Raw genomic sequence first — 25,198 nt, 5'->3', positions numbered from 1 at the left:
GGAGGGAAGGTCAGTGGAAGATTAAATACACCACAGCTAAATAAAACACAAATACGGGTCATTCCATCTCATGTAAGATTATAGTCTATAAAATGATGTCGATGCTAGCAACATGCTGCTTTTGTGCAGCTAGCAGCATAACAGCATCGCATATTAAGTTACACGACTGTGACGCGTTACGGTTACACAAATGCATCCAGCTGGGTAGTCCAACTATAGTTCGTTTTTTCTAAGTTCGACCCTCACTGTAAACATCTTTTTGAACAAAGCACGAGAATTACTAGCTGAATTACTTAGAAAACTGGTTGGCGCACATTGTACTGGAGATATGAATAATATTTTCCAAATAAGTTTTTAACACCGATGATATACACTTCTGTTAAACGCCGTACGATTTAATGATTAGTTCAATTATAATTTCTGACAAGTTGTCTTTCCCTGCGGGGTTGTATATATAGGCAAATACGAGCTGGGAGTCGGAGAAATAAGAGCCATGAAGAAATAATTTTGAATGAAATTATTCGTCTGTGAAATCAATGTGCGCCGGTCAGTTTTCTAAGTAATTCGGCTAGCAATTCTCGTGCTGTGTTCAAAGAGACGATTACAGTGAGGGTCGAACTTAGAAAAAACGAACTATAGCAATGCATTCCTTAGGCCGCCGCATCTCAGTTCCAACTCCCTCTCAATAACCCACCTTCGGCACGCCTCTGCCAGTTTCATGGTGCTGCCGTCCGCAAACGGTCGTACCAGCGCGTCAGTTCCGCCCAGTGAGCCGACCTTGCACAGTCCGACCAGCGCGCGCACGCGGATACTGTCGTTCTTGGACTGGTACAGCCGCTTCAGGATGTCCACACCCTGGGTCAGGATGCTCTTGCACTTGTCCTTCTTGGAGGCGGCCGCGATCAGCGCCTCGCACGCCACCCGCTGTGGTGGGGAGGGAACGAGTGTGAACATCGGCTGTGTAGAATTCCGTAAGGGGACACACTAACTGATGTTATCATAGAAATGCAATGACCCTAAAGACATAGATCACTGACCTCAGAGAACGAACTCAATGACCTCAGCGAACGAACGAACTGACCTCAGAGAACGAACTCACTGACCTCAGAGAACGAACTCAATGTCCTCAGGGAACAAGTTCACAACTCACTGACATCAGTAAAGCCCCAGCAAAATAATTACCTAGCATCACCTGCAAGTGAACTCACTGGCCCGAGAGAACGAACTTTCTAGCCTCACCAGCTCCCAACCCGACCGGTACCTGCTGAAGCAGATCATCCGTGTTGGCCATGACCAGCATCATCTCGAGGATGCCCTCCTTGGCCAGCATCTTGTTGCCGAGGTCGATAGGCCCCAGCAGGAGGCAGGTGATGGCTGAGGTCACGCGCACCTTGCCCTCGATGTCAGGAGTCACCAGCTTAGACCTGCCACCGCGGAGAGGAAAAAGGTCAGATGTTAGTGCGGACAGGCGGGTTAGCTCGAGTCGCAAGTACGCTTAACAAAATACTATGGAGTTTCGTAACGTCGCTGCCGAGAACCTTGGGAATTCTTAAACAGATTAGACTGGATATGAAATTCAAGTCAAACTATAAGTTCTTCACCAGTATCCTTTCTAAAATTGTATTCGCACTTCCCTGTTATGAAAATGCAGCCCCAAACAATAGCATAATGGGATGATATTTCGCACAAAGACAGCAGACTCAATCTTTCAACCTCACAACTCACTTGACGAAGTCCTCGACGGCGTCTGCGAACCGCTGCTTGGCCTGGTCGTGGTACATGTCCTCGTAGAGCTTGGAGAGGCACACGGCGACCGTGGTGCGCGTGGATGCGGTGATGTTCATGGAGCTCTCGTGGCGGTAGCCGTCCATCTCCGAGGCCACTTCCATCAGGCGCTGGATGCCTGCGGAGGGGGGACGGGTTGGGGGTGAGGAGGGAGTCCGTCAGAGAGGACGTGAAGGAGGGAAGGAGATGACACATAGATGGCGAAATGTCGGCAACTTCAGTGTTTTCATAAACCAGCATTGCCACCCCTCAGCTGTTTCGTTGTTGATTTTGAGGGTTGTGTTTCAGGTGCACTTGGACTGCATCAAACATCGGTGTCCAAACTACAATTCGTTTGACACATGCAGGCTGCAGCCCACTCAACAGGGTGCATCAGTGAAAAACCACCAGCCTATATTATCCAATGCAACAAAACACACGTTCCTTAAGTCCCGCCCAGTCCCAGAGTAACCAGCTCAACAGCAATGTTCGTCTCACGTCGGTCCTTCAGCACCGTCACCGTCACACTCACCTCCCGACTGCAGCACGTTCTCCGTCCAGTTCAGCGCCATGTACGGACAGTTCTTGAGCAGCAGCTCGATGACGGCGTCCCGGCCGCGCGCAGACATGGCGCTAGAGTTGGTGGTCACCGTCAGAACGGCCATCACTGAGTCGACTTCTCGCTTGTTGGCTGTCGGGGTGGGTAGAGGGCGGATCAGTCAAAGGGAAAGGGTGGGAAAAAAGTACCCGGCTGGGTAGGGGAGGTGCGATATTGCTGATGAATGTGCGAGGTGTTTAATAACGCTCTTCCCACAGTTAAAATCTCGAATTCCGAAGATACGTTCTAACTTGAATGAATAAGTTGGCATATGACACAGGCACTATATTCGTCAAGATCATAGAACTGAGACTACTGCTAGGTTACCCTTGTAAGCAATAACCGGTTTGATTGCACACACATAATGCAACAAACATCAAGAGCTGACCCGATACTTTTCATCCTTTCTTACTCCAACAGCTGTTAGTCAGGTAAGCGCGCCACTCTCCCTCGCGTCCCATTCACCTCTGAGCAGGTCAGCGTTGGCGCGCTTCTCGCCTTTGACGTCCATGCCGGCCAGCGCGCTGAGAATGACCTGCAGTAGGTACTGGGCAGAGTTGACACGGTCCCCATCGTTACTGTTCAGCAGCTCCACCAGCCACGGCACGCCCAGGTCCCGCAGCACCTGCCGGCTCTGTGGAGGGGGGGGGGGGGGGCGTCAGATCAGGCGAGGGCGAGAATATCGCCAAAGGAAAAACGGCCGAACTACACGTGCGAGTCATACACTCAAGATGAACTTAGCTAGAGGCCAATGTCCGGCCTGGGAGTCGAGAGGCCTACCGTGGCATAGATGGAGAATATGTAGAACCCTCACGAACCTGATATATTTGGAGTGTGTGGATGAAGTCAGCAAGTCCCAGTTGAAATTATTGTTGTCATGTTATCTACAATTTTAACACGCGCAGTGGAAGGGGGGGCGGATTTCGCCCACCCCTCCTGTTTTTCGCCAATAACTCGCGCCGCAAGCATAATATCAATGTGAAATTTCGGCTACCTGTCCAGAATTGAATTGCAGATCTTCTCGTGCAAGAAGTAAGAATATCGGTTCACAACTTTTCTAGTAATAGCGGTGTAAAGTCAAACATCCTGCCGCCGCGGCGGCGCGGCGGCCGGCGCTAGCCGTTACGCGCCGCCTGAATTGTAGACTGTGCCGGGGCGGGACGGTTCCGTGTTTACATCGCGCTCCTTACCGCTGATTATATTAGATTCGCGTCAAATTCGGTGAGAAGACTGAGAAATGTACAGGCAATCATATGGTCAAAGAATTTTGAAAATCGGCCGGTAACAACTTGAGTTATGAGTGCGTAAACACAAAATTGTGATTGCCGCGTTTCCCGCGTCGGCCGATGCCGCTTCACCCGGCGACATCTTACCCTTAGCAGGCTTCTAACTGCCGTATTTATTGTTGGATTATCTAGAAATTCACCATACATACTCACAAATGTTTGCTATTTCGTATACCTAGTGAAAGATTTAAACAAATCGGCCGGTAACTTTTTGAGTTATCGGCGTGTAAACGCAAAAAGTCGCTAATATAGCAGATTTGACCACATTTGACCTCATTTGACCTTGAAGATATTGACCTAGGGTCATGAAATTCACACACAACAGAGTTCTCCATGGTCCCCACCTACCCTCCAAATTTCGTCTTTCTAGCTCCAGTGGGAGCTGAGATCTTAGGGGGGGCGACATCCGCCCCCCCCCCCTTCCACTGGGCGTAGTACTCGCAACCCTTCCACTGCGCGTGTTAATGTTATACTCAAATGGCTGTAGTGTAAGGGAGTCCGACATTTGGTACCAGCTTTCCTTCTCGACACCATTCTCCATCTCAGTGGCGTATAACGAGGTAGACATCGTTTGAACGATCGAGCTTGTTACGGACAGGATTGCTTTACTATCACTCTCGAGATAGCAACTGTCCCTTGCCCACCACACCACCCACGGCGTCCCACTCACCCGCGTGTCACTGTTCAGACACAGCTGGCCCAGTGCGCGGATACAGGACAGCTCCACCTCGTGGTTAGTCTCCGACTTGAGGAGCTGCATTATCTTCAGATGGACGCCCTCAGCCATCAGAGCTTCGGCACCTGGCGGCCAAAGCGTGAACCAGTAGTTACAAATACGGCCGGTGGGTACAGCAGGGCGTCCTAGTACAAACACACCGGAGAGTATACCGCTACAGAAGAGTCGAGAAAACGGTCAAGAACGGTCAGTTAAAGAGAAAATCCCGCGGATGTTACAATGCCATTATGTCAAGTTGAGGTCGATAGGGACGACCACGATTGGCGCATGCCATACCAGTAAAACGCTGACATTCTTATGAACCTCGTCTGTGGTTAAATCATCAGTGACCAAACTAACACGGCCAGGAAAATGACGATCTGCCTACCTGCGCGCTCTTTGGCCAGCACCAGCATGTTGTTGGCCGAATCCTCCCGCTTCTGCTTATCCATGGTGACGTCGAATAGGTACTTGTATGTGTTCTGCACCTTGTTCTTGACCTGGGCCATGTCCTCCATCTGAGGAAAGCACCACAGGAGAACCTCGTTAGGAGACGGACGTCATACATGCATTTGGAAGGCATAAATATTGGCTTGGAAACACTCCCTTAGTGGGGGAAAATACGGAAACTATTGTTCGCGTAGTACAAAAATTATAAATCGTAGAACGTGTATTTGTAGCACTCAATATCATCTCTACTACACTCGGGTACCTTTGAGGACGTGGCTCTTTCTCTTTTCTAATTATCAAACCATATTTTTCACACAACTACAGTACACAGGTATTTCTGAGCAGCCCTCGATCGTTTGCAGCACTGGTGACCCCCTACCGGGGGCGGGCAGCCCTCCCCACCCCCCAGCCGCCCGTCCCGCCCTCCCCACACTCCAGCCACCCGTCCGGCCCTCACCTGTTTCTGAACCGCCGCGTACAGCCTCGCGAGCAGTGGCTGCACCTCACGACTGTCGGGCTGCTCGTTGTGTAGGTGGCGCGCGTCTCGGTACGCCTCCTGAACGCGGCCGAGGGCTTCAAGGGCCTGACAGCGGCGGAACAGCGCCTTCGGGTCCGACGGCGTCTGCTCCAATGCTGAAATATAGGCCCGGTGAGCAGGAACGTATCTCAGAGGGATCAGGGAGGCTCAGGGACGAGCATCAGGGACAGACCAGGGACGGCCGGGAGGGTTCGGGGTGGGAACAGGGATAGCTCAGGAATAACCACTGGTAGGGACTTGCATGCTGCACTGGTGGCGCCTTACTGAAACACTGAGATGAAATAGTCATAGGTTGGCATGATACTCAGCAGCAGTTAACCCTCGCCCGGCGAGGGGAGGGGGTTGATGCAACCCCCCCCCCCCCCCCCAGGTTTTTCACAAATAACGTAAAAACGGCCGCGCGTGGCGCCGCCGAATTTGGCATACCCTCTGGGGCAGCCTTTTGGCACCTACCCTTAAAATTTCAGGTCTCAGTCTTTTCAAGTCAGGTCACCAGGTCGCAAAAACCGGTACAAGGTCAGGGGAAGACTGGACTAGTTTAGCCGCAACTGAATGCCAGAGTTTTTCCTTGATAGCGTGAGTGCTATGGCACGTGGCGCTACCAAATTTCAGACACGACTTGTGGCATCTATTTGTCACCTGACTTGGGAGTTTTAGCTTCCAGTGACCTGAGGTCATGTCACAAGGTCACAACAACCGGTACTTTGTCAAAATAGCACTAAAAATGCACTATTTTGTTGATTAAAAGTGCCATAGGAGCCAATCGCCAGGGGGGTTGTACCAACCCTCCCCCCCCCCCTTCGCCGTCCGTATTACTAAAAATGCCCTCGCCTGGCGAGGGTTAAAACAAGTCTCCTAGGTAGAGAACAATGCCAAAAGTATTATCGAGAAAACGATTAAGTCACAATGTGGGCAATCATGTAGTAGCGTGATACCTACCTACATCGAGCATAAGAGATGTTGGTTTTTGAACCTTACCTTCTGAACAGTCTGCGACAGCAGCCTCATAGTTTTCCTTCTTCAGATGCACTGCAGCTCTGTTCTTCAGGTAAACACATCTGTCCTTGTCATCCGAAGCACTAATTTCCAGGGCTTTGGTGTAGCTGGCAAGGGCTCCATCAAAATCACCATCCTGAGTCACGGACAATAGAAAAACAGCACTCAGTATGCCATAAAGTATGACTTGATGTAAGTGACAATGACTAAAAGAGATGAAAAAATTACAACAGAAAAAAAACGACCCCAGTTGACACCATAGTGCTTAGTGCCCAAAGAAAAGGCTATAAAAGCATGGAAAGTTTAAGCTTAGATCAATCCCATGAGGAAACAAGGGTAGAAAAACATGTTGAAGATGATGAATAGGCAAAAAAGGATAGATGAGAGGATGAGGAGAAAAAAGGGACAAGAAAGAGAAAGAGAAAGAGAAAGAGAAAGAGAAAGAGAAAGAGAGAGAGAAAGAGAGAGAGAGAGAGAGAGAGAGAGAGAGAGAGAGAGAGAGAGAGAGAGAGAGAGAGAGAGAGAAAGAGAAAGAGAAAGAGAAAGAGAAAGAGAAAGAGAAAGAGAAAGAGAAAGAGAAAGAGAAAGAGAAAGAGAAAGAGAAAGAGAAAGAGAAAGAGAAAGAGAAAGAGAAAGAGAAAGAGAAAGAGAAAGAGAAAGAGAAAGAGAAAGAGAAAGAGAAAGAGAAAGAGAAAGAGAAAGAGAAAGAGAAAGAGAGAGAGAGAGAGAGAGAGAGAGAGAGAGAGAGAGAGAGAGAGAGAGAGAGAGAGAGAGAGAGAGAGAGAGAGAGAGAGACAGACAGACAGACAGACAGACAGACAGACATAGAGACAGAGAGACAGAGAGACAGACAGAGAGACAGACAGACAGAGAGACAGACAGACAGAGAAAGAGATTGGAAGGGAGGGTAGCAAATTGAGAGGGAGGTGGAGAAGGAGACAGAGAAGCAAATAAAGAGGGAGAAGCACAGGTAGAGGTACGAAAAAAGAAAGAACAGATAGAGGGAAAGTTATCAGTATGCATACCTTGAACTTTTTATTGCCATCTTCTTTGAGTTGCTGTGGGGTCGCCATCTCAACCATGATCTGAAAATGCAGACATGACTCAGTTGGAAAAAGAACACCAGAAGGAAAGACAAAATTTTGTAAATGGCATGGCAAAATTAAGTTCAGTGCCTATTCACTTTATGCATCCAGATTGAGATCACTGCCATGTCATGCCACAAAAACTACATCACAAAAAGGGCAAATAGCAGAGGCCAGGAACCCAAAGTATTTAGCAGCTGATGTGAAAACCTAAGTGAGGAAGGCGATATTTCAATTTGGTTATCTCTCAACAGATGCATTAAACAAAAAATACAGATTTTCCACTAGTCACCGGATCTGGTAATTAAAGTGACCTTTGTTCAGAGAGTAGGTACCTGAATTTTATGGGTGTATATCATTCATATACAGTACCTACATCACATGTTCCACATCTCACTGTCCGTCACATGTCTTCACAAAAAAGATATAGAGCAAAACATAATCTAACCTAACCTAACCTAACCTTACCTAAAGGCTAAAACCTACCAACCTACAACCTACCTGCCTACAACCTAAAATCTACAACCTACAAAATCTGCTGTGGAATGTGAAGCAAATATCAACTCGGGAACATATGAATGCCTTCCAATTTTAAATCAACAACTTTCTCAAAATATTCTGCCATCCAGCCAGAGGGCATTTTAAGTCACATGAGATGACTGTTGGGATATTCTTCCCCTCTCAGTGCCTTTAACATGCTAAATGTCACGTGATTAGGTCAAGCAAATTTCAAGATCCTTGATCAAATCGCCCCAGGTGCCCTGTTTTCAGATTCAACCGGAAGGCGGAACTTGGACTAAAAATCAGGCAATGACAATTTGAACTGACCAACTCAAACTGCTTTTTATCTAGACTTTCTGAGCTAAACTTAACTGAAGTTCTGAACTAAACTGAAAAAGAACTTTCCACAGACCACAACAAATACACCAAAGCCCCCTGCACGTTGAATTTGATGCTCCACAATCACCAGCTTTCAGGGGCACTCACCTGACCTCGAGTAACAAGACTGCTCACTCACACAACGGTCGCTATTTATAATCAACACTAAATAGGAGTTTCAGCAGGGCTGGGCAGAGCAAATCGCGAAACGAGAGCCCCAGAAAGTTCTCGGAGCCTACCGGTGCAAGCAATCTCGGAACCATGCCAAGAAGACGACCCAGCCAAAGACAGCTGTAGATGAGACCGCTCCCAGTATAAAAACAGCATGATAAAACACAAGATACCTATAAGAAACAGGTAGGTCCGATGTTTTGAGTAAAGCCCAGTAAAGCCCTGGTGACGTCACTGACATTTCTTATATGGAGAATTTCGCCCATAAGGAAAATATTTTACATACGGAAATTTGTATTTCATTAGGAAAAAATACATTCTTTCAATTTCATCATGAAACTTATATAATTTAATTAAAAAACTTGAAACCCTTTGAGTGCTTGTCCCAACCCCTGCTATACCTTTGGTCACGTGACTTCCATGATAAACTTTGCGTTTTGCAATGTTATGACTTAAACAGAAGCAATAAATGTTACAAGCGTATTATTTATGATGTTTTAGGCAGCAATCGTGTAATAACATCCTTGAATTATATACATTCTGCTTAAAAGAGGTCACGTGATGTTACCAGATTGTGCTCGGACAGCATCTTCTTGAACTTCGATTTTGAGTACTTTTTACCTTCATTGAGTCCTAATAACGGACGTTTTTAGTTATAAAATGAAGCAATGAATCTATTGAGGGCAAAATTTAATCATTTTTGCACTTTCAAGCCGGGCTATCCTGGCATGAACTTCGGCCGGTTTGTGTGTGAAGCCTATGGTGAAGGGAAAACTTCACGCCCGGCTGACGTCACAGACCTCGGCTACCAAATCGTGTCCGGTGGGGGTCGATAAAACATGGCTTCATTTCGAGTTTGTTCGAAAACAAAGTATCGCTCACTCTCAACTCCGTTTGAAACCAATCAACGTTGTCAACTTCCTCACATTTGCCGTGCGTTTTCGATCCGAACAGCTGAAAAATCGAAACTATTGCGCCATAACTGTATAATATTGCTTGGTATCTTTTTCGTGAAGGAGAGGGAATACTTCATTTTTTAAAAAATATACCTAATGCCTATGAATAATATAATCCTAAAGGGTATATAGCATTAGCGTCGCCACGGGGGGGGGGCAAGGGGGACAGCTTGTCCCCCTCAACCTCGGACCGGGCACCCCCTGAGATCGATACAGATCCGATGACATTTTGGAGCCGAGAAAAAATGGGGTACCTTTCTGAGAATCCTGTGAGATCAGACTCGGTTGAAGCGTGCAGTTCAAACCAGAGTCGGAGTCGCAGTCGCCAAAATCTTCAAGACTCCGACTCCAAACTCGGAAATGTCAATACTGCGATTCATTCCCTGTTCCTAGTTATTCAAAATTTTATGACGTCACGACACACATTTTTTTTAAACAATTTTTTTCAAAGTTCTGGACCTCGAACGGAAACAAAAATAGTACCATTCGATTTGCCGTGAAAAACTGCATCAGATAGACACAATTTTAGGTCTTAACAACCAACTTCAAAATTTGACCTCACTGACCTGACCTTGTCCTTGACCCGACCTCGACCATCCAAATGTGGTCCATATCACTTATTGAGTAAGCCTATTGAATTCTATGAATAAAATGACCCATAAAACATGTGTCGCACCTGCCCTTTTCTATATTTCATTTTGGTGACATGACCTGACCTTGACCTTGACCTTTGCATGATATTGTATGCAACGAATATTGTCTTGGTAGCCTAAGAACACGTTTTGGCCAATCAGTCTCAATCCATTATTCGGCAACTACGGTGCAAATCCGATACTGTAGAAACTTGCATTTTGTACCCTTGACCTGACCTTGACCTGACCTCTGCCACCTACTTAAGCAAAAACAAATTGGCACTTAACCCGCGCCCCGCTGGGGGGGGGGGGCAGGATCTGCCCCCTCCCGTTTTTCGCCAATAACTTCTAAACGCGTAACGCCAGCGACGTCAAACTTTCACAATTTGACACGTTCCCTGAAAATTTGAGCGAAATCCGTCGATTTTTTTTTTGGAGAAAGAGAATGACGTTTTAGTTACGCAATGTTCGCTATTTTCGCCTCAAAAACGGCAAAATTGCAAACACCGCTAACATCTTAATTTTAAAAGAATCAAGACGAAACAAAAACTGTTATACGTGATTCTACTTTGTCTATCAAATGGTAATCTCGGTTTCTTGAAAATTTTGGATTTTGGCCCAAATTTTTTTTCTTAACCCGCGCCCCACTGGGGTCTGCGTATAACACGCCCTACTGGGGGGGGGGGGCTCTTCATAGCCCCCCTCCTAACTCCGAAACTACTGGGCCAATCGTCAAATTTCAAACGGCGTCTGATAGCCCCGGAAAAACTGTCGAGCGAAACCTAATTTCATTGACCTCGAGGTCACCGATGACGTCACAGGCCAGGTCAAAGTAGAAATTATTAGCATTTTGGCCGTTGTTCACGTTTGAGCTCTGGCCGGCCGCCGCTGTCTTACATGTCAGATCAGGCTCATTTTTGGTTCACACACTCGTGAACAGGTGCTCTAGATACCCTGAGGGTACCAAACTAATACTTTGATTTTCAGGTCAAGGTCAGGTCATCACACGCCACGAAAATATTATATCATGCGTCGGTCACGTGACACATGTTTTATGGTCCATTTAGGCCAAATATTTCGAATTTGATGTCGTCTGTGTCATTCAAGGTCATTTTGAGTCGAATTTAGCTTAGGTCAGGTCACTTTCAGGTCAAAAAAGGTCAAATTTTGAAGTTAAAATTTTTCAATAAGAAAGGTGTCTCCTATTGGATGCAGTTTGAGCTCAGGAACACGATGTTGCTATTAATATAATATTTATAATAAATATTTATATTTAATATTTATATTGGTGTACGATGTCATATACGTGCTGAAAAAATTGATTTGAAAAATTAATAATTGTGATTTTTTGCAATAATGCGTATAACTTGGCCATTTTTGAAGATATTTAGCTAAAACTTGCTAGAGTTAGTCATAATAACGCGTTCTATCACATACCTATATTCCAGTTTTTTTCGAAAAGTCAAAAAAAAATTAAAGCAAATGTAAAAATATAAATTTTGAGTCTTATAATATTAATTTTTCAAAATTTTCAAAATTTCGAAAATCCGAGATGGCATTTTGATAGCGCAGTCTATTCTGAGTCCTCTCATGCAAAGAAATTGGATCTAGCTTAAAAACTGAGCTCTTCGGAGCGATTGCCGTGGTTCAATGTTATGCGTCGAAATCGGCCGAACATGACGTCACTCTGACGTCATTTCCGGCCGACCTATGGTAGCTACGAAGTTCATTTTTTGATACAAGGTGTCAAATTGATGCAGCCGAAGGTACTGAAAGTTTGGCGTCGATACGTCAATCGGTGCAATCTCGCCACAAATTACTTAGTCTTGCAGATTGTTCGGTGCGACTTCGTTTTCACGAGTGGGCGACTTCGTTTCGCTGTGCGCTAGGGTTGTTCAAAAAAAAACCGATTTTTGGAAAAGTATACGGGCTCATGGCTCATGTGGTGCGGTATTCTTTTCTGAGTCCAATGATACCCTTTTTTTCCGAAAAGTATTACTGCTAGGCGCTGCTCAAACGGCTTAAAGAGGACCATGTTACGCCCGCCGACCGGCCGGTGTCAATAAGGGCGAGAACTCGACGCCGCGCGCCGGCGGCAGCGCCTTATCGGCACCGCGCGCCACGGCATCTGCCGGCCGGCCGGCTGGGCAGTGGGAAGTTACAAGCGCGTGGTCTTATTGCACACGATCGGGGTGAGCTATCCCATGTTTTCGGGGCGGAAAGTTTCAGTGCAGCATCGGTGCTGCTGCTGCGGTGGTCTGTGTCGATGGTACAGAAAATAACTCAAACAGAGCTCAGAAAAGACTGAGTGATTCCGGATAGTTGCCTCGAAGCAATCCGTTTCAAGAATACAGCTGCCTTCTTAACGTACTGTATCACTTTTTAATTCTTCAAAAAGCAAGCTCTGAGCAATAACAGACTTATTTGCATTGCTGTTGACAATTTAAGTTGTTTTTGGACGGTGGCTCGCAGCTCCAATATGCTGCCGCGTAACTCTATTCCAACGACGAAACGGCAACTTAGCGAGAATCGAAAATTTAACGAAGTAGGTACAACAGGAGCTGGCAAGGCTCCTGCATTGGTCCATCCGTCATGAGTGACACAGCGGGGTAATGTGTCACGTCAGGGCAGAGCTGTGTTCTATGCCGGGTCTGGATTCGGGTCTTGATCGGCATCGGTGGGCACGGCCGCCCTGGCCGGACTGCCGGCGTCGCTTATGCTCGAAAGATTGGATAAACGGCGCTTTATAGGTACTCCGGCTAATGTCTCTACTCATGTCTCACTTCGTCACACTGTCAGGGTGGCCACCCTGTCATTCCCGGACATGCTATGTTTTATTTCGGCCTGCTAATCTAAGTTAAACCTGGCGTCGATTCTGTTGCTTCAGCATTTGATATCAACGTATCTGCATAATGACATTGGTGACGCCCATGCTCGTCAAACCCACCCCCAAACTTGGACCGATGACTTCCGGGTCTCCATATTCTGTTCTTGTGCATTGTCAGCTCTTGCTGTACGTAAATCGTGAATTTTCGATTCTCGCACAGTTGCGCGTTTCGCCGTTAGATTTAACCCTCGCCCATGTAGGGGGGGGGTTGGTGCAACCCCCCCCCCCTGAGGTTTTTCGGGAATAGTGCAAAAACGGCGGCGCGCAGCGCCGCCAAATTTTGGGTACCTTATGGGGCAAACCTTGCGCATCTTTTGATAAAAAAAAATTTGACCGGGTCATGTCAGGTCACGGAGTTATGACGTCACAAAGGGAACAGCCTCCGGCCGGATTTTCACAAACTGAGTGCCAACGCCCGAGGTTTCCTGCCGGTGGTACGGACATCGGTTGATGGATCGTGATGAAACTTCCCATGCATGTTGGGGCAAGTATTGGCTATCATATGGTATAAGAAACTTGACCGGGTCAGGTCAGGTCACGGAGCTATGACGTCACAAGAGGAACAGCGTCCGGTACTATTTTTGAAAAGCGCCCGAACCACTATTTTGCTAATTCTTGTCACCGCAATGGGAATATGCAGCAATATTAGCTTCTATAGGGAGCAAATGGACATCCCAAATCCAAAAATACAATCAGATTTCAAAAATTTAAATTTTGATTTTTCGAATTTCTGCCGCCGACTGTGACCTTGCCGACTTCCGGCGCTCCCAACGCGCCATTTTTAGAGCTAGGGAAACGAAATACATACCAAACGATAGAGAATTGATCAAGGAACACGATAGTGAAGGTTTCAAGTCGATATCTCCCACCGTTTTGCCGCAATCGCCGCGGAAAATTTGAAAAAGTCTATTTTTCCGAAAATTTGACCTTTGACCGGTCAAAAGTAGGTCAAATGTTGACCTAGGACCAAAAAATATACCACCAATCGCGAGATCTCGGCGAGAGCAATCCGTTGGTCTTTTCCGCTAAGCTCTACGACGCTCCGTTTTCAAACGCCAAGGGGGGGTCGCACCAACCCCCCCCCCCTGCATGGGCGAAGGTGGCAGATCGCCGTTTACGGGCGAGGGTTAAGATGCGTGGCAGCACATTGGGGGTGCGAGCCACCGTCCAAAAGTAACGTGAATTGTCAACAGCAATGCAAAGAAGTCTGTTATTGCTCAGAGTTTGCTTTTTAAAGAATTAACAAGTGATACGGTACGTTAAGAAGGCAAATGTATTCTTGAAATGGATTGTTTCGAGGCAACTAACCGGAATCATTCAGTCTTTTCTCAGCTATGTTTGACTTATTTTCTGTACCATCGACACAGACCACCGCAGCAGCTGCACCGATGCTGCACTGAAACTTTCCGCCCCGAAAACATGGGATAGCTCACCCCGATCGTGTGCAATAAGACCACGCACTTATAACTTCCCACCGCCCAGCCGGCCGCCCGGCAGGTGTCGTGGCGCGCGGTGCCGATAAGGCGCTGCCGCCCGTGCGCGGCGTCGAATTCTCGCCCTTATTGACACCGGCCGGTCGGCGGGCGTAACATGGTCCGCTTTAAGCCGTTTGAGGAGCCCCTAACAGTTAATACTTTTCAGAAAAATGGGCATCATTGGACTCAGAAAAGAATACCGCACCACATGAGCCATGAGCCCGTATACTTTTCCAAAATTCGGTTTTTTTGAACAACCCTACTGTGCGCTGGCCCGACTAACTGGATCGCTCATCAGTTGTGGTCCCACGTTACGCACCGTGACGGGATCGTCACCGTGACGCTCTGACATGCCACCGTCACGGTGGGAGTGTCGCGACCGACGGCGCTGCAGACAGGCAACAGACCCAGCGGTCGGCCTTCCTTATAGAGAACAGATGCAGTGGTTTGTCTCCTTATGGAAAACAGAAACAGACGCTGTCTTCTGTCTCCTTGTAGGTAAAGAAAAGACGCATAGACGCAGTGGTCTGTTACTGTAGCAGGGAGAAAAGGAAGACTGTAGACATCAGAAATAATGGTCGGCCATTGCATGAGGATTGAGAAACACGGTCTTGGCTGTAATTTGGAATTTGTAAAAAGAAAGGCAGGAAACGATGAGTTGTCATATGGCGAAGGAGCAAAGTTGTGAGATCGTGACTACAAAAAATAAAACATATCATTTTATACATATCGATACGGACAACACAGCACATAGGGTGGGCGCGTTGCATCGTTCTGACTTTATCAACACCCTCTCGGAAATAAAAGCATTACAAACACAACAAGAATAAAACAGGCCAGCTGTATTCTTGTGTGTGCAAGTTAGGTATGAGTTAATTTTTAGCCGAATCACAGATAACAGTACTACTGTTATCTGTGGCCGAATAATTGTGTTTTTTAGTAAGTCTTTCGCATTTAACGAATACGAATAGTGGGTTCTTTGTCATGATCTTTCTATTTCACAGCCTATTCATTCCCACCTATGGGTACCTAACGGTTCGTGTTTCTTGCTGCGGTGTTTGTTTGACCGTCATTATCCATTCCATGCTTCAAACAGCGGACGCTCGGTTTAGCAGAGCGTTAAATGGTCGCGTGCCACCCAGAGTACCATAAGAACCAGGCCACTAATGAGGACTGCCGGGAAGGGTGAAGTGGTGGACTCAGCCGCTCATGTAGAGCGTCGGGAAGGTGCCCTCCGCGCCTGTAGGTAAGCGGATGTTCTTCCATATCCGGAAAGACGATGAACAGTCACATGTTGACCGTCCGGACAATGCACTTAAATTCACTGAAGAAGAGCAATTGTTGTTTTTTTCCGCCAATCAATTGTCAAATCTTCGTAGATGTTTACCTTTCGTCATCATCTCTCCGACCCTCATCGGGCCATCAGCACCACTCATCGCACCACCAAGAATGAGTCGTCAGATCTCCGTCGCTATTGTCGAGCGCCGTGCCAGCTCTATCGTTGACCGGTAGCGTTGGCGGGTGCTGGCCGGACGGCCGTCGTCGCCTGCCCGTACCGTTAGGCCACCTGAGGCCAGGAGAGGCCGGTGCGGCTGTGTCGTCTGCCAGTCGTCCCAGTGGAGTCAACCCGACTCGACCCGACCGCTGCACTCTGCGATCTGGAAAGAGGTCAGTCAGTCTGGTCCGACCACCGCATTCTGAAGTCTGGAGAACGAAGTCAGCCCATCTGAATCGACCGCTTCAGTCTGCGAGAAAGGTCAGCTAGTCTGACCCGACTGTTGTGCAGTCTGCAGTCTGACCAGGAGAGTCGACCTGACTTAGCCCGACCTGAGCCAACTGCTGCCGATTTGACTCACCTATAGAGAGACCGTGTGCGGTGAATAGTGAAAACGATACGGAGCTCCTATATGTTGAACGCGCGGTGTTGAGTGCGTGAAAACGGCAGAGGTGGGACTTCAGTTGTGTCTGCGGTCCGCGTCCGCATGCAGTGTCAGCTGCTTGGACGAGACGTGCTTTTTGTGGAACGAGACTGAGATGCGACTGGTAATAACAGTGTGACTGGAGAGACTGATGTTACCGAGTCAGCCGTGAACGTGCTGTGACTGCTGAGTGCTGACGCCAACGTATCAAAGCTCAATTGTGAATCACCATAACGGTGATACCCTTTGTGCTTTCCATGCGGAATCTGTGGACTATCAGGATTCAGGAGTGAATCGCCGCTAGTTACGTGGTTAACTTTGGCGTATTTGAAAGGTAAACGCCAACGAATAATACACTTCAACGATGAAATTTGTCACTGAAGCCTGTATTCTGAGGTCGATCCTACCGCTGCTGTTGCCCCTGCTGGCGCTGCTGCTGGAGAATCATTATGTAGAGGCTGACGTCTACAACTCGGCCTCACAACTGGCTTCGGTGCTTCAACTGGAGAAGAGGCTGGTGGAGTTGGCTGCGGAGCTGCACAGAGATGAGCCAAATGAGGAACTTGACAGGTTGGTTTGTGTGTTGGGGGAATGGGTTGGAGGAAGGGAGCTGAGCTGCATTGGACAATCGGCACAGCGATAGGTAAGCCAAATCTAATAGCTAGCATTTTAGAAACAACACGAAGGTCGGATCCCACGGCTTTCGGTAAATAGCTTCGTCAACGCGATCCAAAAATACCTAATTGCAAAACGGTTTTAGTGGCGTCACGCAGGGCTGCGGAGTCGATGGATTTTCGGCGACTCCGACTCCGACTCCGACTCCTGCTTTCAAAAACCAGCTCCGACTCCGACTCCGACTCCGGGCAGAATTGTCGACTCCGACCGACTCCGACTCCCGACAGGGCTGCGGAGTCGACAGATTTTCGGTGACTCCGACTCCGACTCTGGCTCGGGTTTCTAAAATCGACTCCGACTCCGACTCCGACTCCGGTCACAACTGTCGACTCCGACCGACTCCGACTCCGACTCCGACTCCGACTCCGCAGCCCTGCATATAGGATCCCCGGTGCTTTTCTTTTACAATTTTTTTTTAGGCCAGCTTCATGTGTATTAACCAAAAGTCAAAATCAGATCAAAGCTGGTCAGGTCTCCCGCCGTCAACGGTTGCTGGTACGTACATTTGCAGACATCTTTGTCGACGTTGGCATGCTCCGGTTTGTGCATTGCGACCACATTGGTGTGTCACGTGTCTGGCAGATTCCTGGCTGACAGTCATCCGATCCAGACGTTCGGCGGCAGCATCGTGAGCCCGCTGGACGCCTACCACATGCTCCGACGACTGACCAGCGACTTCGGGTCAGTCAGGACGGCACTGCTGGCCGCCCGACAGCCCGGTTAGTGCCTCCCTTTAGACACGCCGTTACTACCGTCATCTGAATCTAACTCCTGTCTGGCATCTGGCACCGTCAGCCTGTCCTCCGGCCTAACTCATGCACTCACCGACCTGTCGACATGAGCACACCATTGCCTGCGTCCTTATGCGAGTCACTAGATACTGTGCCGGCAAGCAGCTTGCATTTTTTATGCATTCTGATAATTTTGAGTTGATGCAGCGGACAGTGCGCTATGACTTGTAAAATTTCGGTTCAAAGGGATAATAAGTGATCAAGATGATGATTCCATTGCGCGGTAGGCAATGATGCGGGAAGTCAATGCTCGGATTTCTGAGGGTAGCAGGAATAGATAAGGCTGAAAATGTCGCGTCGCTTTTCAGATATAGTGGGTAACGTGACGGAGGTGCTGTCCAGTCCGTTATTCCCGAATACCACCGACCTTAACGAGGCGGCGTTCGCGCTAGTTCGGCTACAGGATATCTACGATTTGAGCACATCAGACCTGCAGCGGGGTCGCATCAGGGGCCATCGCTCCCCGTGGACACTGTCAGGTTAGTGTTGATTGAGAATGAATCAGTCTGTAAATGCAGCAAATATGAGAGTTGAAAAGCAGTATCTGCGACCAGTACGAAAATCCGAATTTGTTTTACGTGTTTTTTTTTTTACTCAAGGCATTGAACAATGGATAGAGAAAAATCATATTTAATGAAAATAGGCAAATATTTTCACAGGTAGTGACTGTGCTCGGCTCAGTCAGCAGAGCCTAACTCACATGGAATTTGAATTAGCCGAAGTTTGGAACGAAGCAGCGCAACAGCTCATAGATGAACAGCAGCGGCGGGTTGAGCTCGAGCGTAAACTCAACAGCATTCGGGCAACGGTGAGCAATGCAATGGACAATAGCCATTTAGAGAGAGAGAGAGAGAGAGAGAGAGAGAGAGAGAGAGAGAGAGAGAGAGAGAGAGAGAGAGAGAGAGAGAGAGAGAGAGAGAGAGAGAGAGAGAGAGAGAGAGAGAGAGAGAGAGAGAGAGAGAGAGAGAGAGAGAGAGAGAGAGAGAGAGAGAGAGAGAGAGAGAGAGAGAGAGAGAGAGAGAGAGAGAGAGAGAGAGAGAGAGAGAGAGAGAGAGAGAGAGAGAGAGAGAGAGAGAGAGAGAGAGAGAGAGAGAGAGAGAGAGAGAGAGAGAGAGAGAGAGAGAGAGAGAGAGAGAGAGAGAGAGAGAGAGGAGAGAGAGAGAGAGAGAGAGAGAGAGAGAGAGAGAGAGAGAGAGAGAGAGAGAGAGAGAGAGAGAGAGAGAGAGAGAGAGAGAGAGAGAGAGAGAGAGAGAGAGAGAGAGAGAGAGAGAGAGAGAGAGAGAGAGAGAGAGAGAGAGAGAGAGAGAGAGAGAGAGAGAGAGAGAGAGAGAGAGAGAGAGAGAGAGAGAGAGAGAGAGAGAGAGAGAGAGAGAGAGAGAGAGAGAGAGAGAGAGAGAGAGAGAGAGAGAGAGAGAGAGAGAGAGAGAGAGAGAGAGAGAGAGAGAGAGAGAGAGAGAGAGAGAGAGAGAGTGAGATAGATCGAGAAAGGGAATGGAGAGAGGACGAATTGCAAACAATTTGGTGTTCATACCTATTTCTCGTTGAAAATGTAAATATGTCGATTAAAGAATGGCTTATTACTTAGCAAAGCATCGGAAGTTAATACTAAAAAATGTATGTCCTATAATTTTAATCCTAAAACAATTCCATTTTTATTTTTTTAAATAATTAAGCAAAAATAAAAAAGACGGGAAAATATCGGTCCTTCTTCCATAGCTCATAGACAAATATAAATACGGCGGGTGTGTAAGCTATGAGGAAAACCAATTCAACTGAAGCAACAGGAAATTTGCAGATGCCTTTTGTCGATGAATTAGATATGAGAAGTGTGCTTTTTTTCTCTCCCACAGAGGGAGCTGGTGCTACAGCTGGCACGTCGCCAGCCAGACCAGTTCATCAGCAAGTTCGCCGGCTCCGGGATCCCGCTGGGGTTCCTGGGACGTGTGGTGGAGGATGCCGATCCGACCGACAGCGTCGCCATGCTGGACATCGAGCGTCGCTACAAGCGGTTGTGCCGAGGGGAGGCGCTGCTGGTGAGAGGAGGGAGAGCGAGGGAGAGAGAGAGAGAGAGAGAGAGAGAGAGAGAGAGAGAGAGAGAGAGAGAGAGAGAGAGAGAGAGAGAGAGAGAGAGAGAGAGAGAGAGAGAGAGGACAAGGATGGAGAGGAGAAAGAGAGGGAGCGGGATATATATATATATATATATATATATATATATATATATATATATATATATATATATATATATATATATATATATATATATATATATATATATATATATATATATATATATAGAAAGACAAACAAACGGACAGGCAGACAGATGTTCGTCTGAATTATGTACTGATTGTGGGATGATGTGACATCCGTTCTACCTCCGAAGTCACCGTCACCGTCTGCCGAGCACGCGTCACACGGTGGTTGAGTGTCACATCTGCCCGCCGGATGGTGGCCCGATAGTGACCCCGGGTCTGGCGCCCCACGGCGAGACCAGGCAGCAGATTGGCGCGCCAACGCGGCGCCGTTTCGGTCGGTGCCGTGGGAGGCATACCGGTGTCGTCTGCCGTCTGCAGATTGGCGTAAAATGTGTTTACTTTGTCAAAAAAAGCAAAAAAAAAAAACATCAAGTTTCTCAGCCTCTAACTGGTCCATCCATAGGTAACATATTCCGTTTAAATTCTAACTGACCCACTCGATCTTTCTACCGGTTTCATCCCTAGCCATCTGCTAGTATTTCTCCTTTTCCCTTCACCCTGAACCCCTGCAACTCAGTTTGACCTTCCGTCTTCTCCGACAGACTCCGGCCGTGACCTCACGGTTCCACTGCGCCTACAAGAGGTCCTCTGACCCATTCTTCCGCCTGCGGCCGCTGAAGACCGAACTGCTGTGGCCGGACCCGCTGATAGTGCGGTTTTATGACGTCACTAGTCCACGACAGCGGGGCCGCCTGTCGCGTCTGGCCGGTCCGCGGCTGGTCACCAGCAAGGTCACAGGGCGACCCGGAGAGAGCGGCAGGAGCACCCAGGGCAGAGTCGGCAAAATGTGAGCAAACATGATCAGTAGTCAGTACATAACTATTTAGGCCGAAAATAACTGGTTTCCTGACGTGATATTTTTATTGGAACAATCGTGGGGCTTAAGACACATCTAAGATTTGGGCAGTTAGCTGTATATCGTGAAATAGTTTAAGTGATCATGTCTAAGCCAAAACGTCCAAAAGTGTGTCAAAACGTATTAGTAAATAGTAATTATGTCTGTCTAGACAAAAGGCCAGAAGGATGTCTTTTGTCTAGGCTGCTTCAGAGAACGTTCTGAATACCTGGGATTCTTTTCCCATCCTATCGGGGTCGGTGCATATCCTTCGGAGATTATAAATACGAGAACTACACTTCAATGATGCAAGATGCTGACTGTTGGGGCGCACTATCGCAGATTATCAAAGAAAGTCGATGACTTGAAGTGTTTGAGTCATTTCACACATAGGCTTATGTTTACTGTTTGCTGATGATATGCCGCTAACTATCTACCGATTGGCATTACCGGACCCCTTCTACTCGACTCTTGCAAATTGTTAAAGGGATCCTCCCACCTTCAAAAAAGTTAATGAATTGGCATGAAAGTGATGTCGCTCGGTTCAGAAAGAACGAAAACGAATATGTACCAAATTTCACCGGAAAAATATTCACCGGTTTTCAAGATATTAGACTTTTACTTTGTTTAGGGATCTCCGCTGTTTCTAGCGACCTTATTTGGAAGCAATAGTTTGGCAGCTGAAAACTGCGGTACTTGTTGCGCGCAAAGCAGCATATACCGCCGCGTGCCACCAAACGTCTTAGTAAAAGATTTAAAATCGTTAGAAATGCGCTGACGTCACACATTCGAAGGGGGCATTCTAATGCATTAGCCCCTCTGAATCCAACGCGCTGCAACTTTGAAATTATATATTTTCGATTTGAGTGTTGTGAGTGCTCAAACCGGTAAGTGCAAGCCAGGGACCCCATTTTGGCTATCTCAACTCAAAACTAATGTTAAGGTGGGATGGCCACTTTAATATGGTGCCTATTGCACGAGAGGATCCTATACCCATTGCGTGAGACGGGCCGACCGGCGCCGCGGATGTCCGGATGGTCCCGTGGCCTGGCGAACCGTGGCCGTCCCCGTGACATCGTCCGCTGGGGAACCGCGACGTCCCACTGATCTGTGTGGGAACACCACAGGAAATCCGGGCCATGCCACCAGCCGCGCCGCCCCCGACAGGCGGGGGGCGCGGCGCCGGGCCTGACCGGGCGGGGAGCCCTGATCTTCTGGAAATTTATTGGAAAGTCGCGCAACCGCGTCGGAATCTTTGGTGGGGAACTTGAATGTCATCGAATAATCGAGATGGTTACGTAGTTTTGTTGTCTTTTGAACTCTTCCCAATTTTTCATTGTTTTTGTTTTGTCCAATTTAGGTAGGTATCAGTAACTTAAACTGTTTTGTTGGGACCTTTTCTATAAAACGCTTTGCCAGCCTAAACTCATCCAACTTTGTCCGAACGCTGCATATTTAGGTACAACGCTTGTTCGCAGGGCGTTTCTGCCGCGGGGCTCTGACCCCGTGGTGGGCCAGTTCCACCGCTTGGTGGAGGCGTTCACGGGCCTCTCCAGTGAGACCGCCGAGGACCTCCAGGTAGTCAACTACGGCGTCGGCGGCCACTACGAGCCACACGTCGACTTCTACGGCTCCTACGAGGTGAGGTGGATACGCTTATGAAAACGAGCAAGTCTTCGCATAGCTAGACTGTTCGTACTGGCGGATCCAGAAAGGCGGTATTGAACGCTGCGGGGCGGGGGATACCACCCAAAAAAAAGTTTCTCCAAATTCCAAAAAGTTGTCGCGATACCTTACGCACTGCTATGCCGTTTATTTAGTTTAGTTGCCTAATAAAAGTTGCATAGTTTTATTCTCGAAAACCGCAAATTTTCGTCGATTTCGGGCGATGCTGGGGGGAGGCATTTGCCCCTAATGCCCCCCCCCCCCCGAATCCGCCAGCGATTGCTCGCACTGGCCGGGTGACGTTCTGATGAGCCATTCGTAATCGTATTCTCAATAAGTAACAAGAGTACTTTGCAATCGTTTAACACGCGCAGTGGAAGGGGGGGGATTCCGCCCCTCCCTCCTGTTTTTCGCCAATAACTCGCGCTGCAAACATAATGTTAATGTGAAATTTTGGCTACCTGTCCAAAATTGAACTGCGGATCTTCTCGTGCAAGAGATAAGAAAATCGGGTCACAACTTTTCTAGTAATAGCGGTGTAAAGTCAAACATCCTGTCGCCGCGGCGGCGCGGCGGCGCGGCGGCGCGGCGGCCGGCGCTAGCCGTTACGCGCCGCCTGAATTGTAGAATTGTAGACTGTGTCGGGGCGGGACGGTTCCGCCTTTACATCGCGCTCGCCGCTCGGTCCTTACCGCTGATTATATTCGATTCGCGTCAAATTTGGTGAAAAGGCTAAGAAATGTACAGGCAATCTTATGGCCAAATAATTTTGAAAATCGGCCGGTAAAAACTTGAGTTATGAGTGTGTAAATACAAAATTGTGATTGCCGCTTTTCCCGCGTCGGCCGATCCCGCTTCAGCCGGCGACATCTTACCCTTAGCAGGCTTCTAGCTGCCATATTTATTGTTGGATCAACTAGAAATTCACTATACATACTTACAAATGTATATTCTTTTGTATGGTGAAGAACAAAGAAAATCGACCGGTAACTTTTTGAGTTATCGGCGTGTAAACGCAAAAAAGTCGCTCATATGGCAGATTTGACCACATTTGACCTCATTTGACCTTGAAAATATTGACCTAGGGTCATGAAATTCACACACAACAGAGTTCCCCAGGGCCTACACCTACCCTCCAAATTTCGTCTTCCTAGCTCCACTGGGAGCTGAGATCTTAGGGGGGGGGACATCAACCCCCAACCCCTTCCACTGGGCGTACCTAGTACTCGCAACCCTTCCACTGCGCGTGTTAAAATAAAGTCCGGATGCCGGTCGCATTTTCGGCTAACCAGAAAATGCCCTGTATATTTGTATAAGAGTAACCACTGCTATGCGTTAAAAACTTTCATTACCTATCTTATTCCTTTTAAACATTTGTGAGCAGGAAATGGATTGAAAAGATGATAAGGCTGCTAAATCCTGTTGTAACTTGGAAGTAAGATGATGTAGAACTCAATAGATATCAAATATTCATGTTACAAGCCATCAGTTCACATAAGAGCATATGAATAACAACAATCAACATCGTCATTCTTCCATGTGTTTATTGAAACACGCTAATCTTGCCTCATTATCATTGCACACACCAGCGGCGTATTTAGGAAATCGCGAAGGGGGGGGGGGCCAAGGGTTTGGAGGGCGCCACCTCACCCAAGGAGGGCGCCATACGGTCGCGAGATAAAAAATCGCTCAGTGGGGGTTGGGGGGTTGGGAGGCGTTTTTTACCATGCCACCAGTTTTTTTTTTTTGCGTAACCTCGTATAGGTCGTGCTGCATTGATTTTGCATCGTGTGTATTCTTTATACTCCAGGTCACAAAAGGTCAAGTGTTCTTGAAATGCTGCGCCGAAGGCGCGCGAAATTTTTGAAAACAACCTTTTCCTCCGCTTTTTAGGCACGCCTTTTATACGATCACTGTTCAAAGCTCCTCTCGCTCTTTTACCAAATTTGAAGGTGTAAAAAATACCTAAGGTTTGGTCGGGCCGCTGCCACACAAACTGTACAGAAAGCTTGGCTCATGGGTGTCGATGTATAAAAGTTTATTGGCGGTGGCATATCTACGCACCAGATCACCGTATCGGATTGAATATTGATACCGGAGCGCGAGATGCGTAAACATCATCCAAATTACCTCAGACCAGCCTTCAAAGCCTTCTCACAGATGCATACAGTGTACCCACATAACCAGTTTCAATCACCGAAACTTCAGATGCCTGCTGTTGCGCCCGAACCTGTTGACAATACTTAATCGTAATCCATATAGATGCCATGATGCACGTAAAGTAGGATCAATCCGTTAAGACCAAAGACGTGTTTGAATGAATGCACGTTCATTTGTGGCAGTTTTCACAGGCAAGACATCAACTATGTGCAATAGAACGACTAAGTTGAAAAACATGCCAAAGGAGTAAATAAATGATAGGAGGGCAGCGATCAACGGATGTTGCCAATAGGTAGAAGGGCTGCGATCCACAGGAGGGCACTAATAGGTAGAAGAGCCCCGATCAACATCCCGAGTTTCGACAGTAGGGCACCGATAGGTAGGAAGTTGGCGAGCAGCAGGAGGGCGCCAATGGATAGAAGGGCAGCGATCAACAGGAGGGCACCAATAGGTAGGAGGGCGCCGA

At 47.7% G+C, this 25,198-nt stretch overlaps 2 protein-coding genes across 5 annotated transcripts in view; one reads left to right on the top strand and one right to left on the bottom strand.

Annotated features, from left to right (window-relative positions):
* LOC122372357 (protein unc-45 homolog B-like) overlaps positions 1-9,439 on the bottom strand; it is a 44,687-nt gene extending 35,248 nt beyond the window's left edge. Inside the window, exons 1-11 of one of the 4 annotated variants that reach the window (XM_043349462.1) lie at positions 9,365-9,439; positions 7,373-7,432; positions 6,330-6,483; positions 5,271-5,446; positions 4,752-4,881; positions 4,319-4,449; positions 2,828-2,996; positions 2,297-2,455; positions 1,726-1,903; positions 1,262-1,424; positions 695-924 (exon numbers count right to left, since the gene is read on the bottom strand). In XM_043349462.1, the coding sequence (XP_043205397.1) occupies positions 695-924; positions 1,262-1,424; positions 1,726-1,903; positions 2,297-2,455; positions 2,828-2,996; positions 4,319-4,449; positions 4,752-4,881; positions 5,271-5,446; positions 6,330-6,483; positions 7,373-7,429 (1,547 nt within the window). In that variant the 5' untranslated portion in view covers positions 7,430-7,432; positions 9,365-9,439. Of the gene's footprint in view, positions 1-694; positions 925-1,261; positions 1,425-1,725; positions 1,904-2,296; positions 2,456-2,827; positions 2,997-4,318; positions 4,450-4,751; positions 4,882-5,270; positions 5,447-6,329; positions 6,484-7,372; positions 7,433-8,345; positions 8,393-8,419; positions 8,707-9,364 lie in introns of those variants that run through there. The other 3 variants (XM_043349464.1, XM_043349461.1, XM_043349463.1) reach the window with 3 other exon arrangements.
* Positions 9,440-18,131: 8,692 nt separating this feature from the next.
* Positions 18,132-25,198, top strand: part of LOC122372355 (prolyl 4-hydroxylase subunit alpha-2-like) — a 30,271-nt gene continuing 23,204 nt past the window's right edge. Inside the window, exons 1-5 of the mRNA XM_043349459.1 lie at positions 18,132-18,296; positions 18,477-18,625; positions 19,668-19,850; positions 20,615-20,859; positions 22,386-22,548. Of these exons, the coding sequence (XP_043205394.1) occupies positions 18,518-18,625; positions 19,668-19,850; positions 20,615-20,859; positions 22,386-22,548 (699 nt within the window). The 5' untranslated portion in view covers positions 18,132-18,296; positions 18,477-18,517. The remainder of the gene's footprint in view (positions 18,297-18,476; positions 18,626-19,667; positions 19,851-20,614; positions 20,860-22,385; positions 22,549-25,198) is intronic.

This window comes from Amphibalanus amphitrite, unplaced genomic scaffold, assembly GCF_019059575.1.
Source record: "Amphibalanus amphitrite isolate SeventyFive unplaced genomic scaffold, NRLGWU_Aamphi_draft 001350F_arrow, whole genome shotgun sequence".
NCBI lineage: Eukaryota > Metazoa > Arthropoda > Thecostraca > Balanomorpha > Balanidae > Amphibalanus > Amphibalanus amphitrite.
This window is presented reverse-complemented; position numbering and strand designations above follow the sequence as displayed.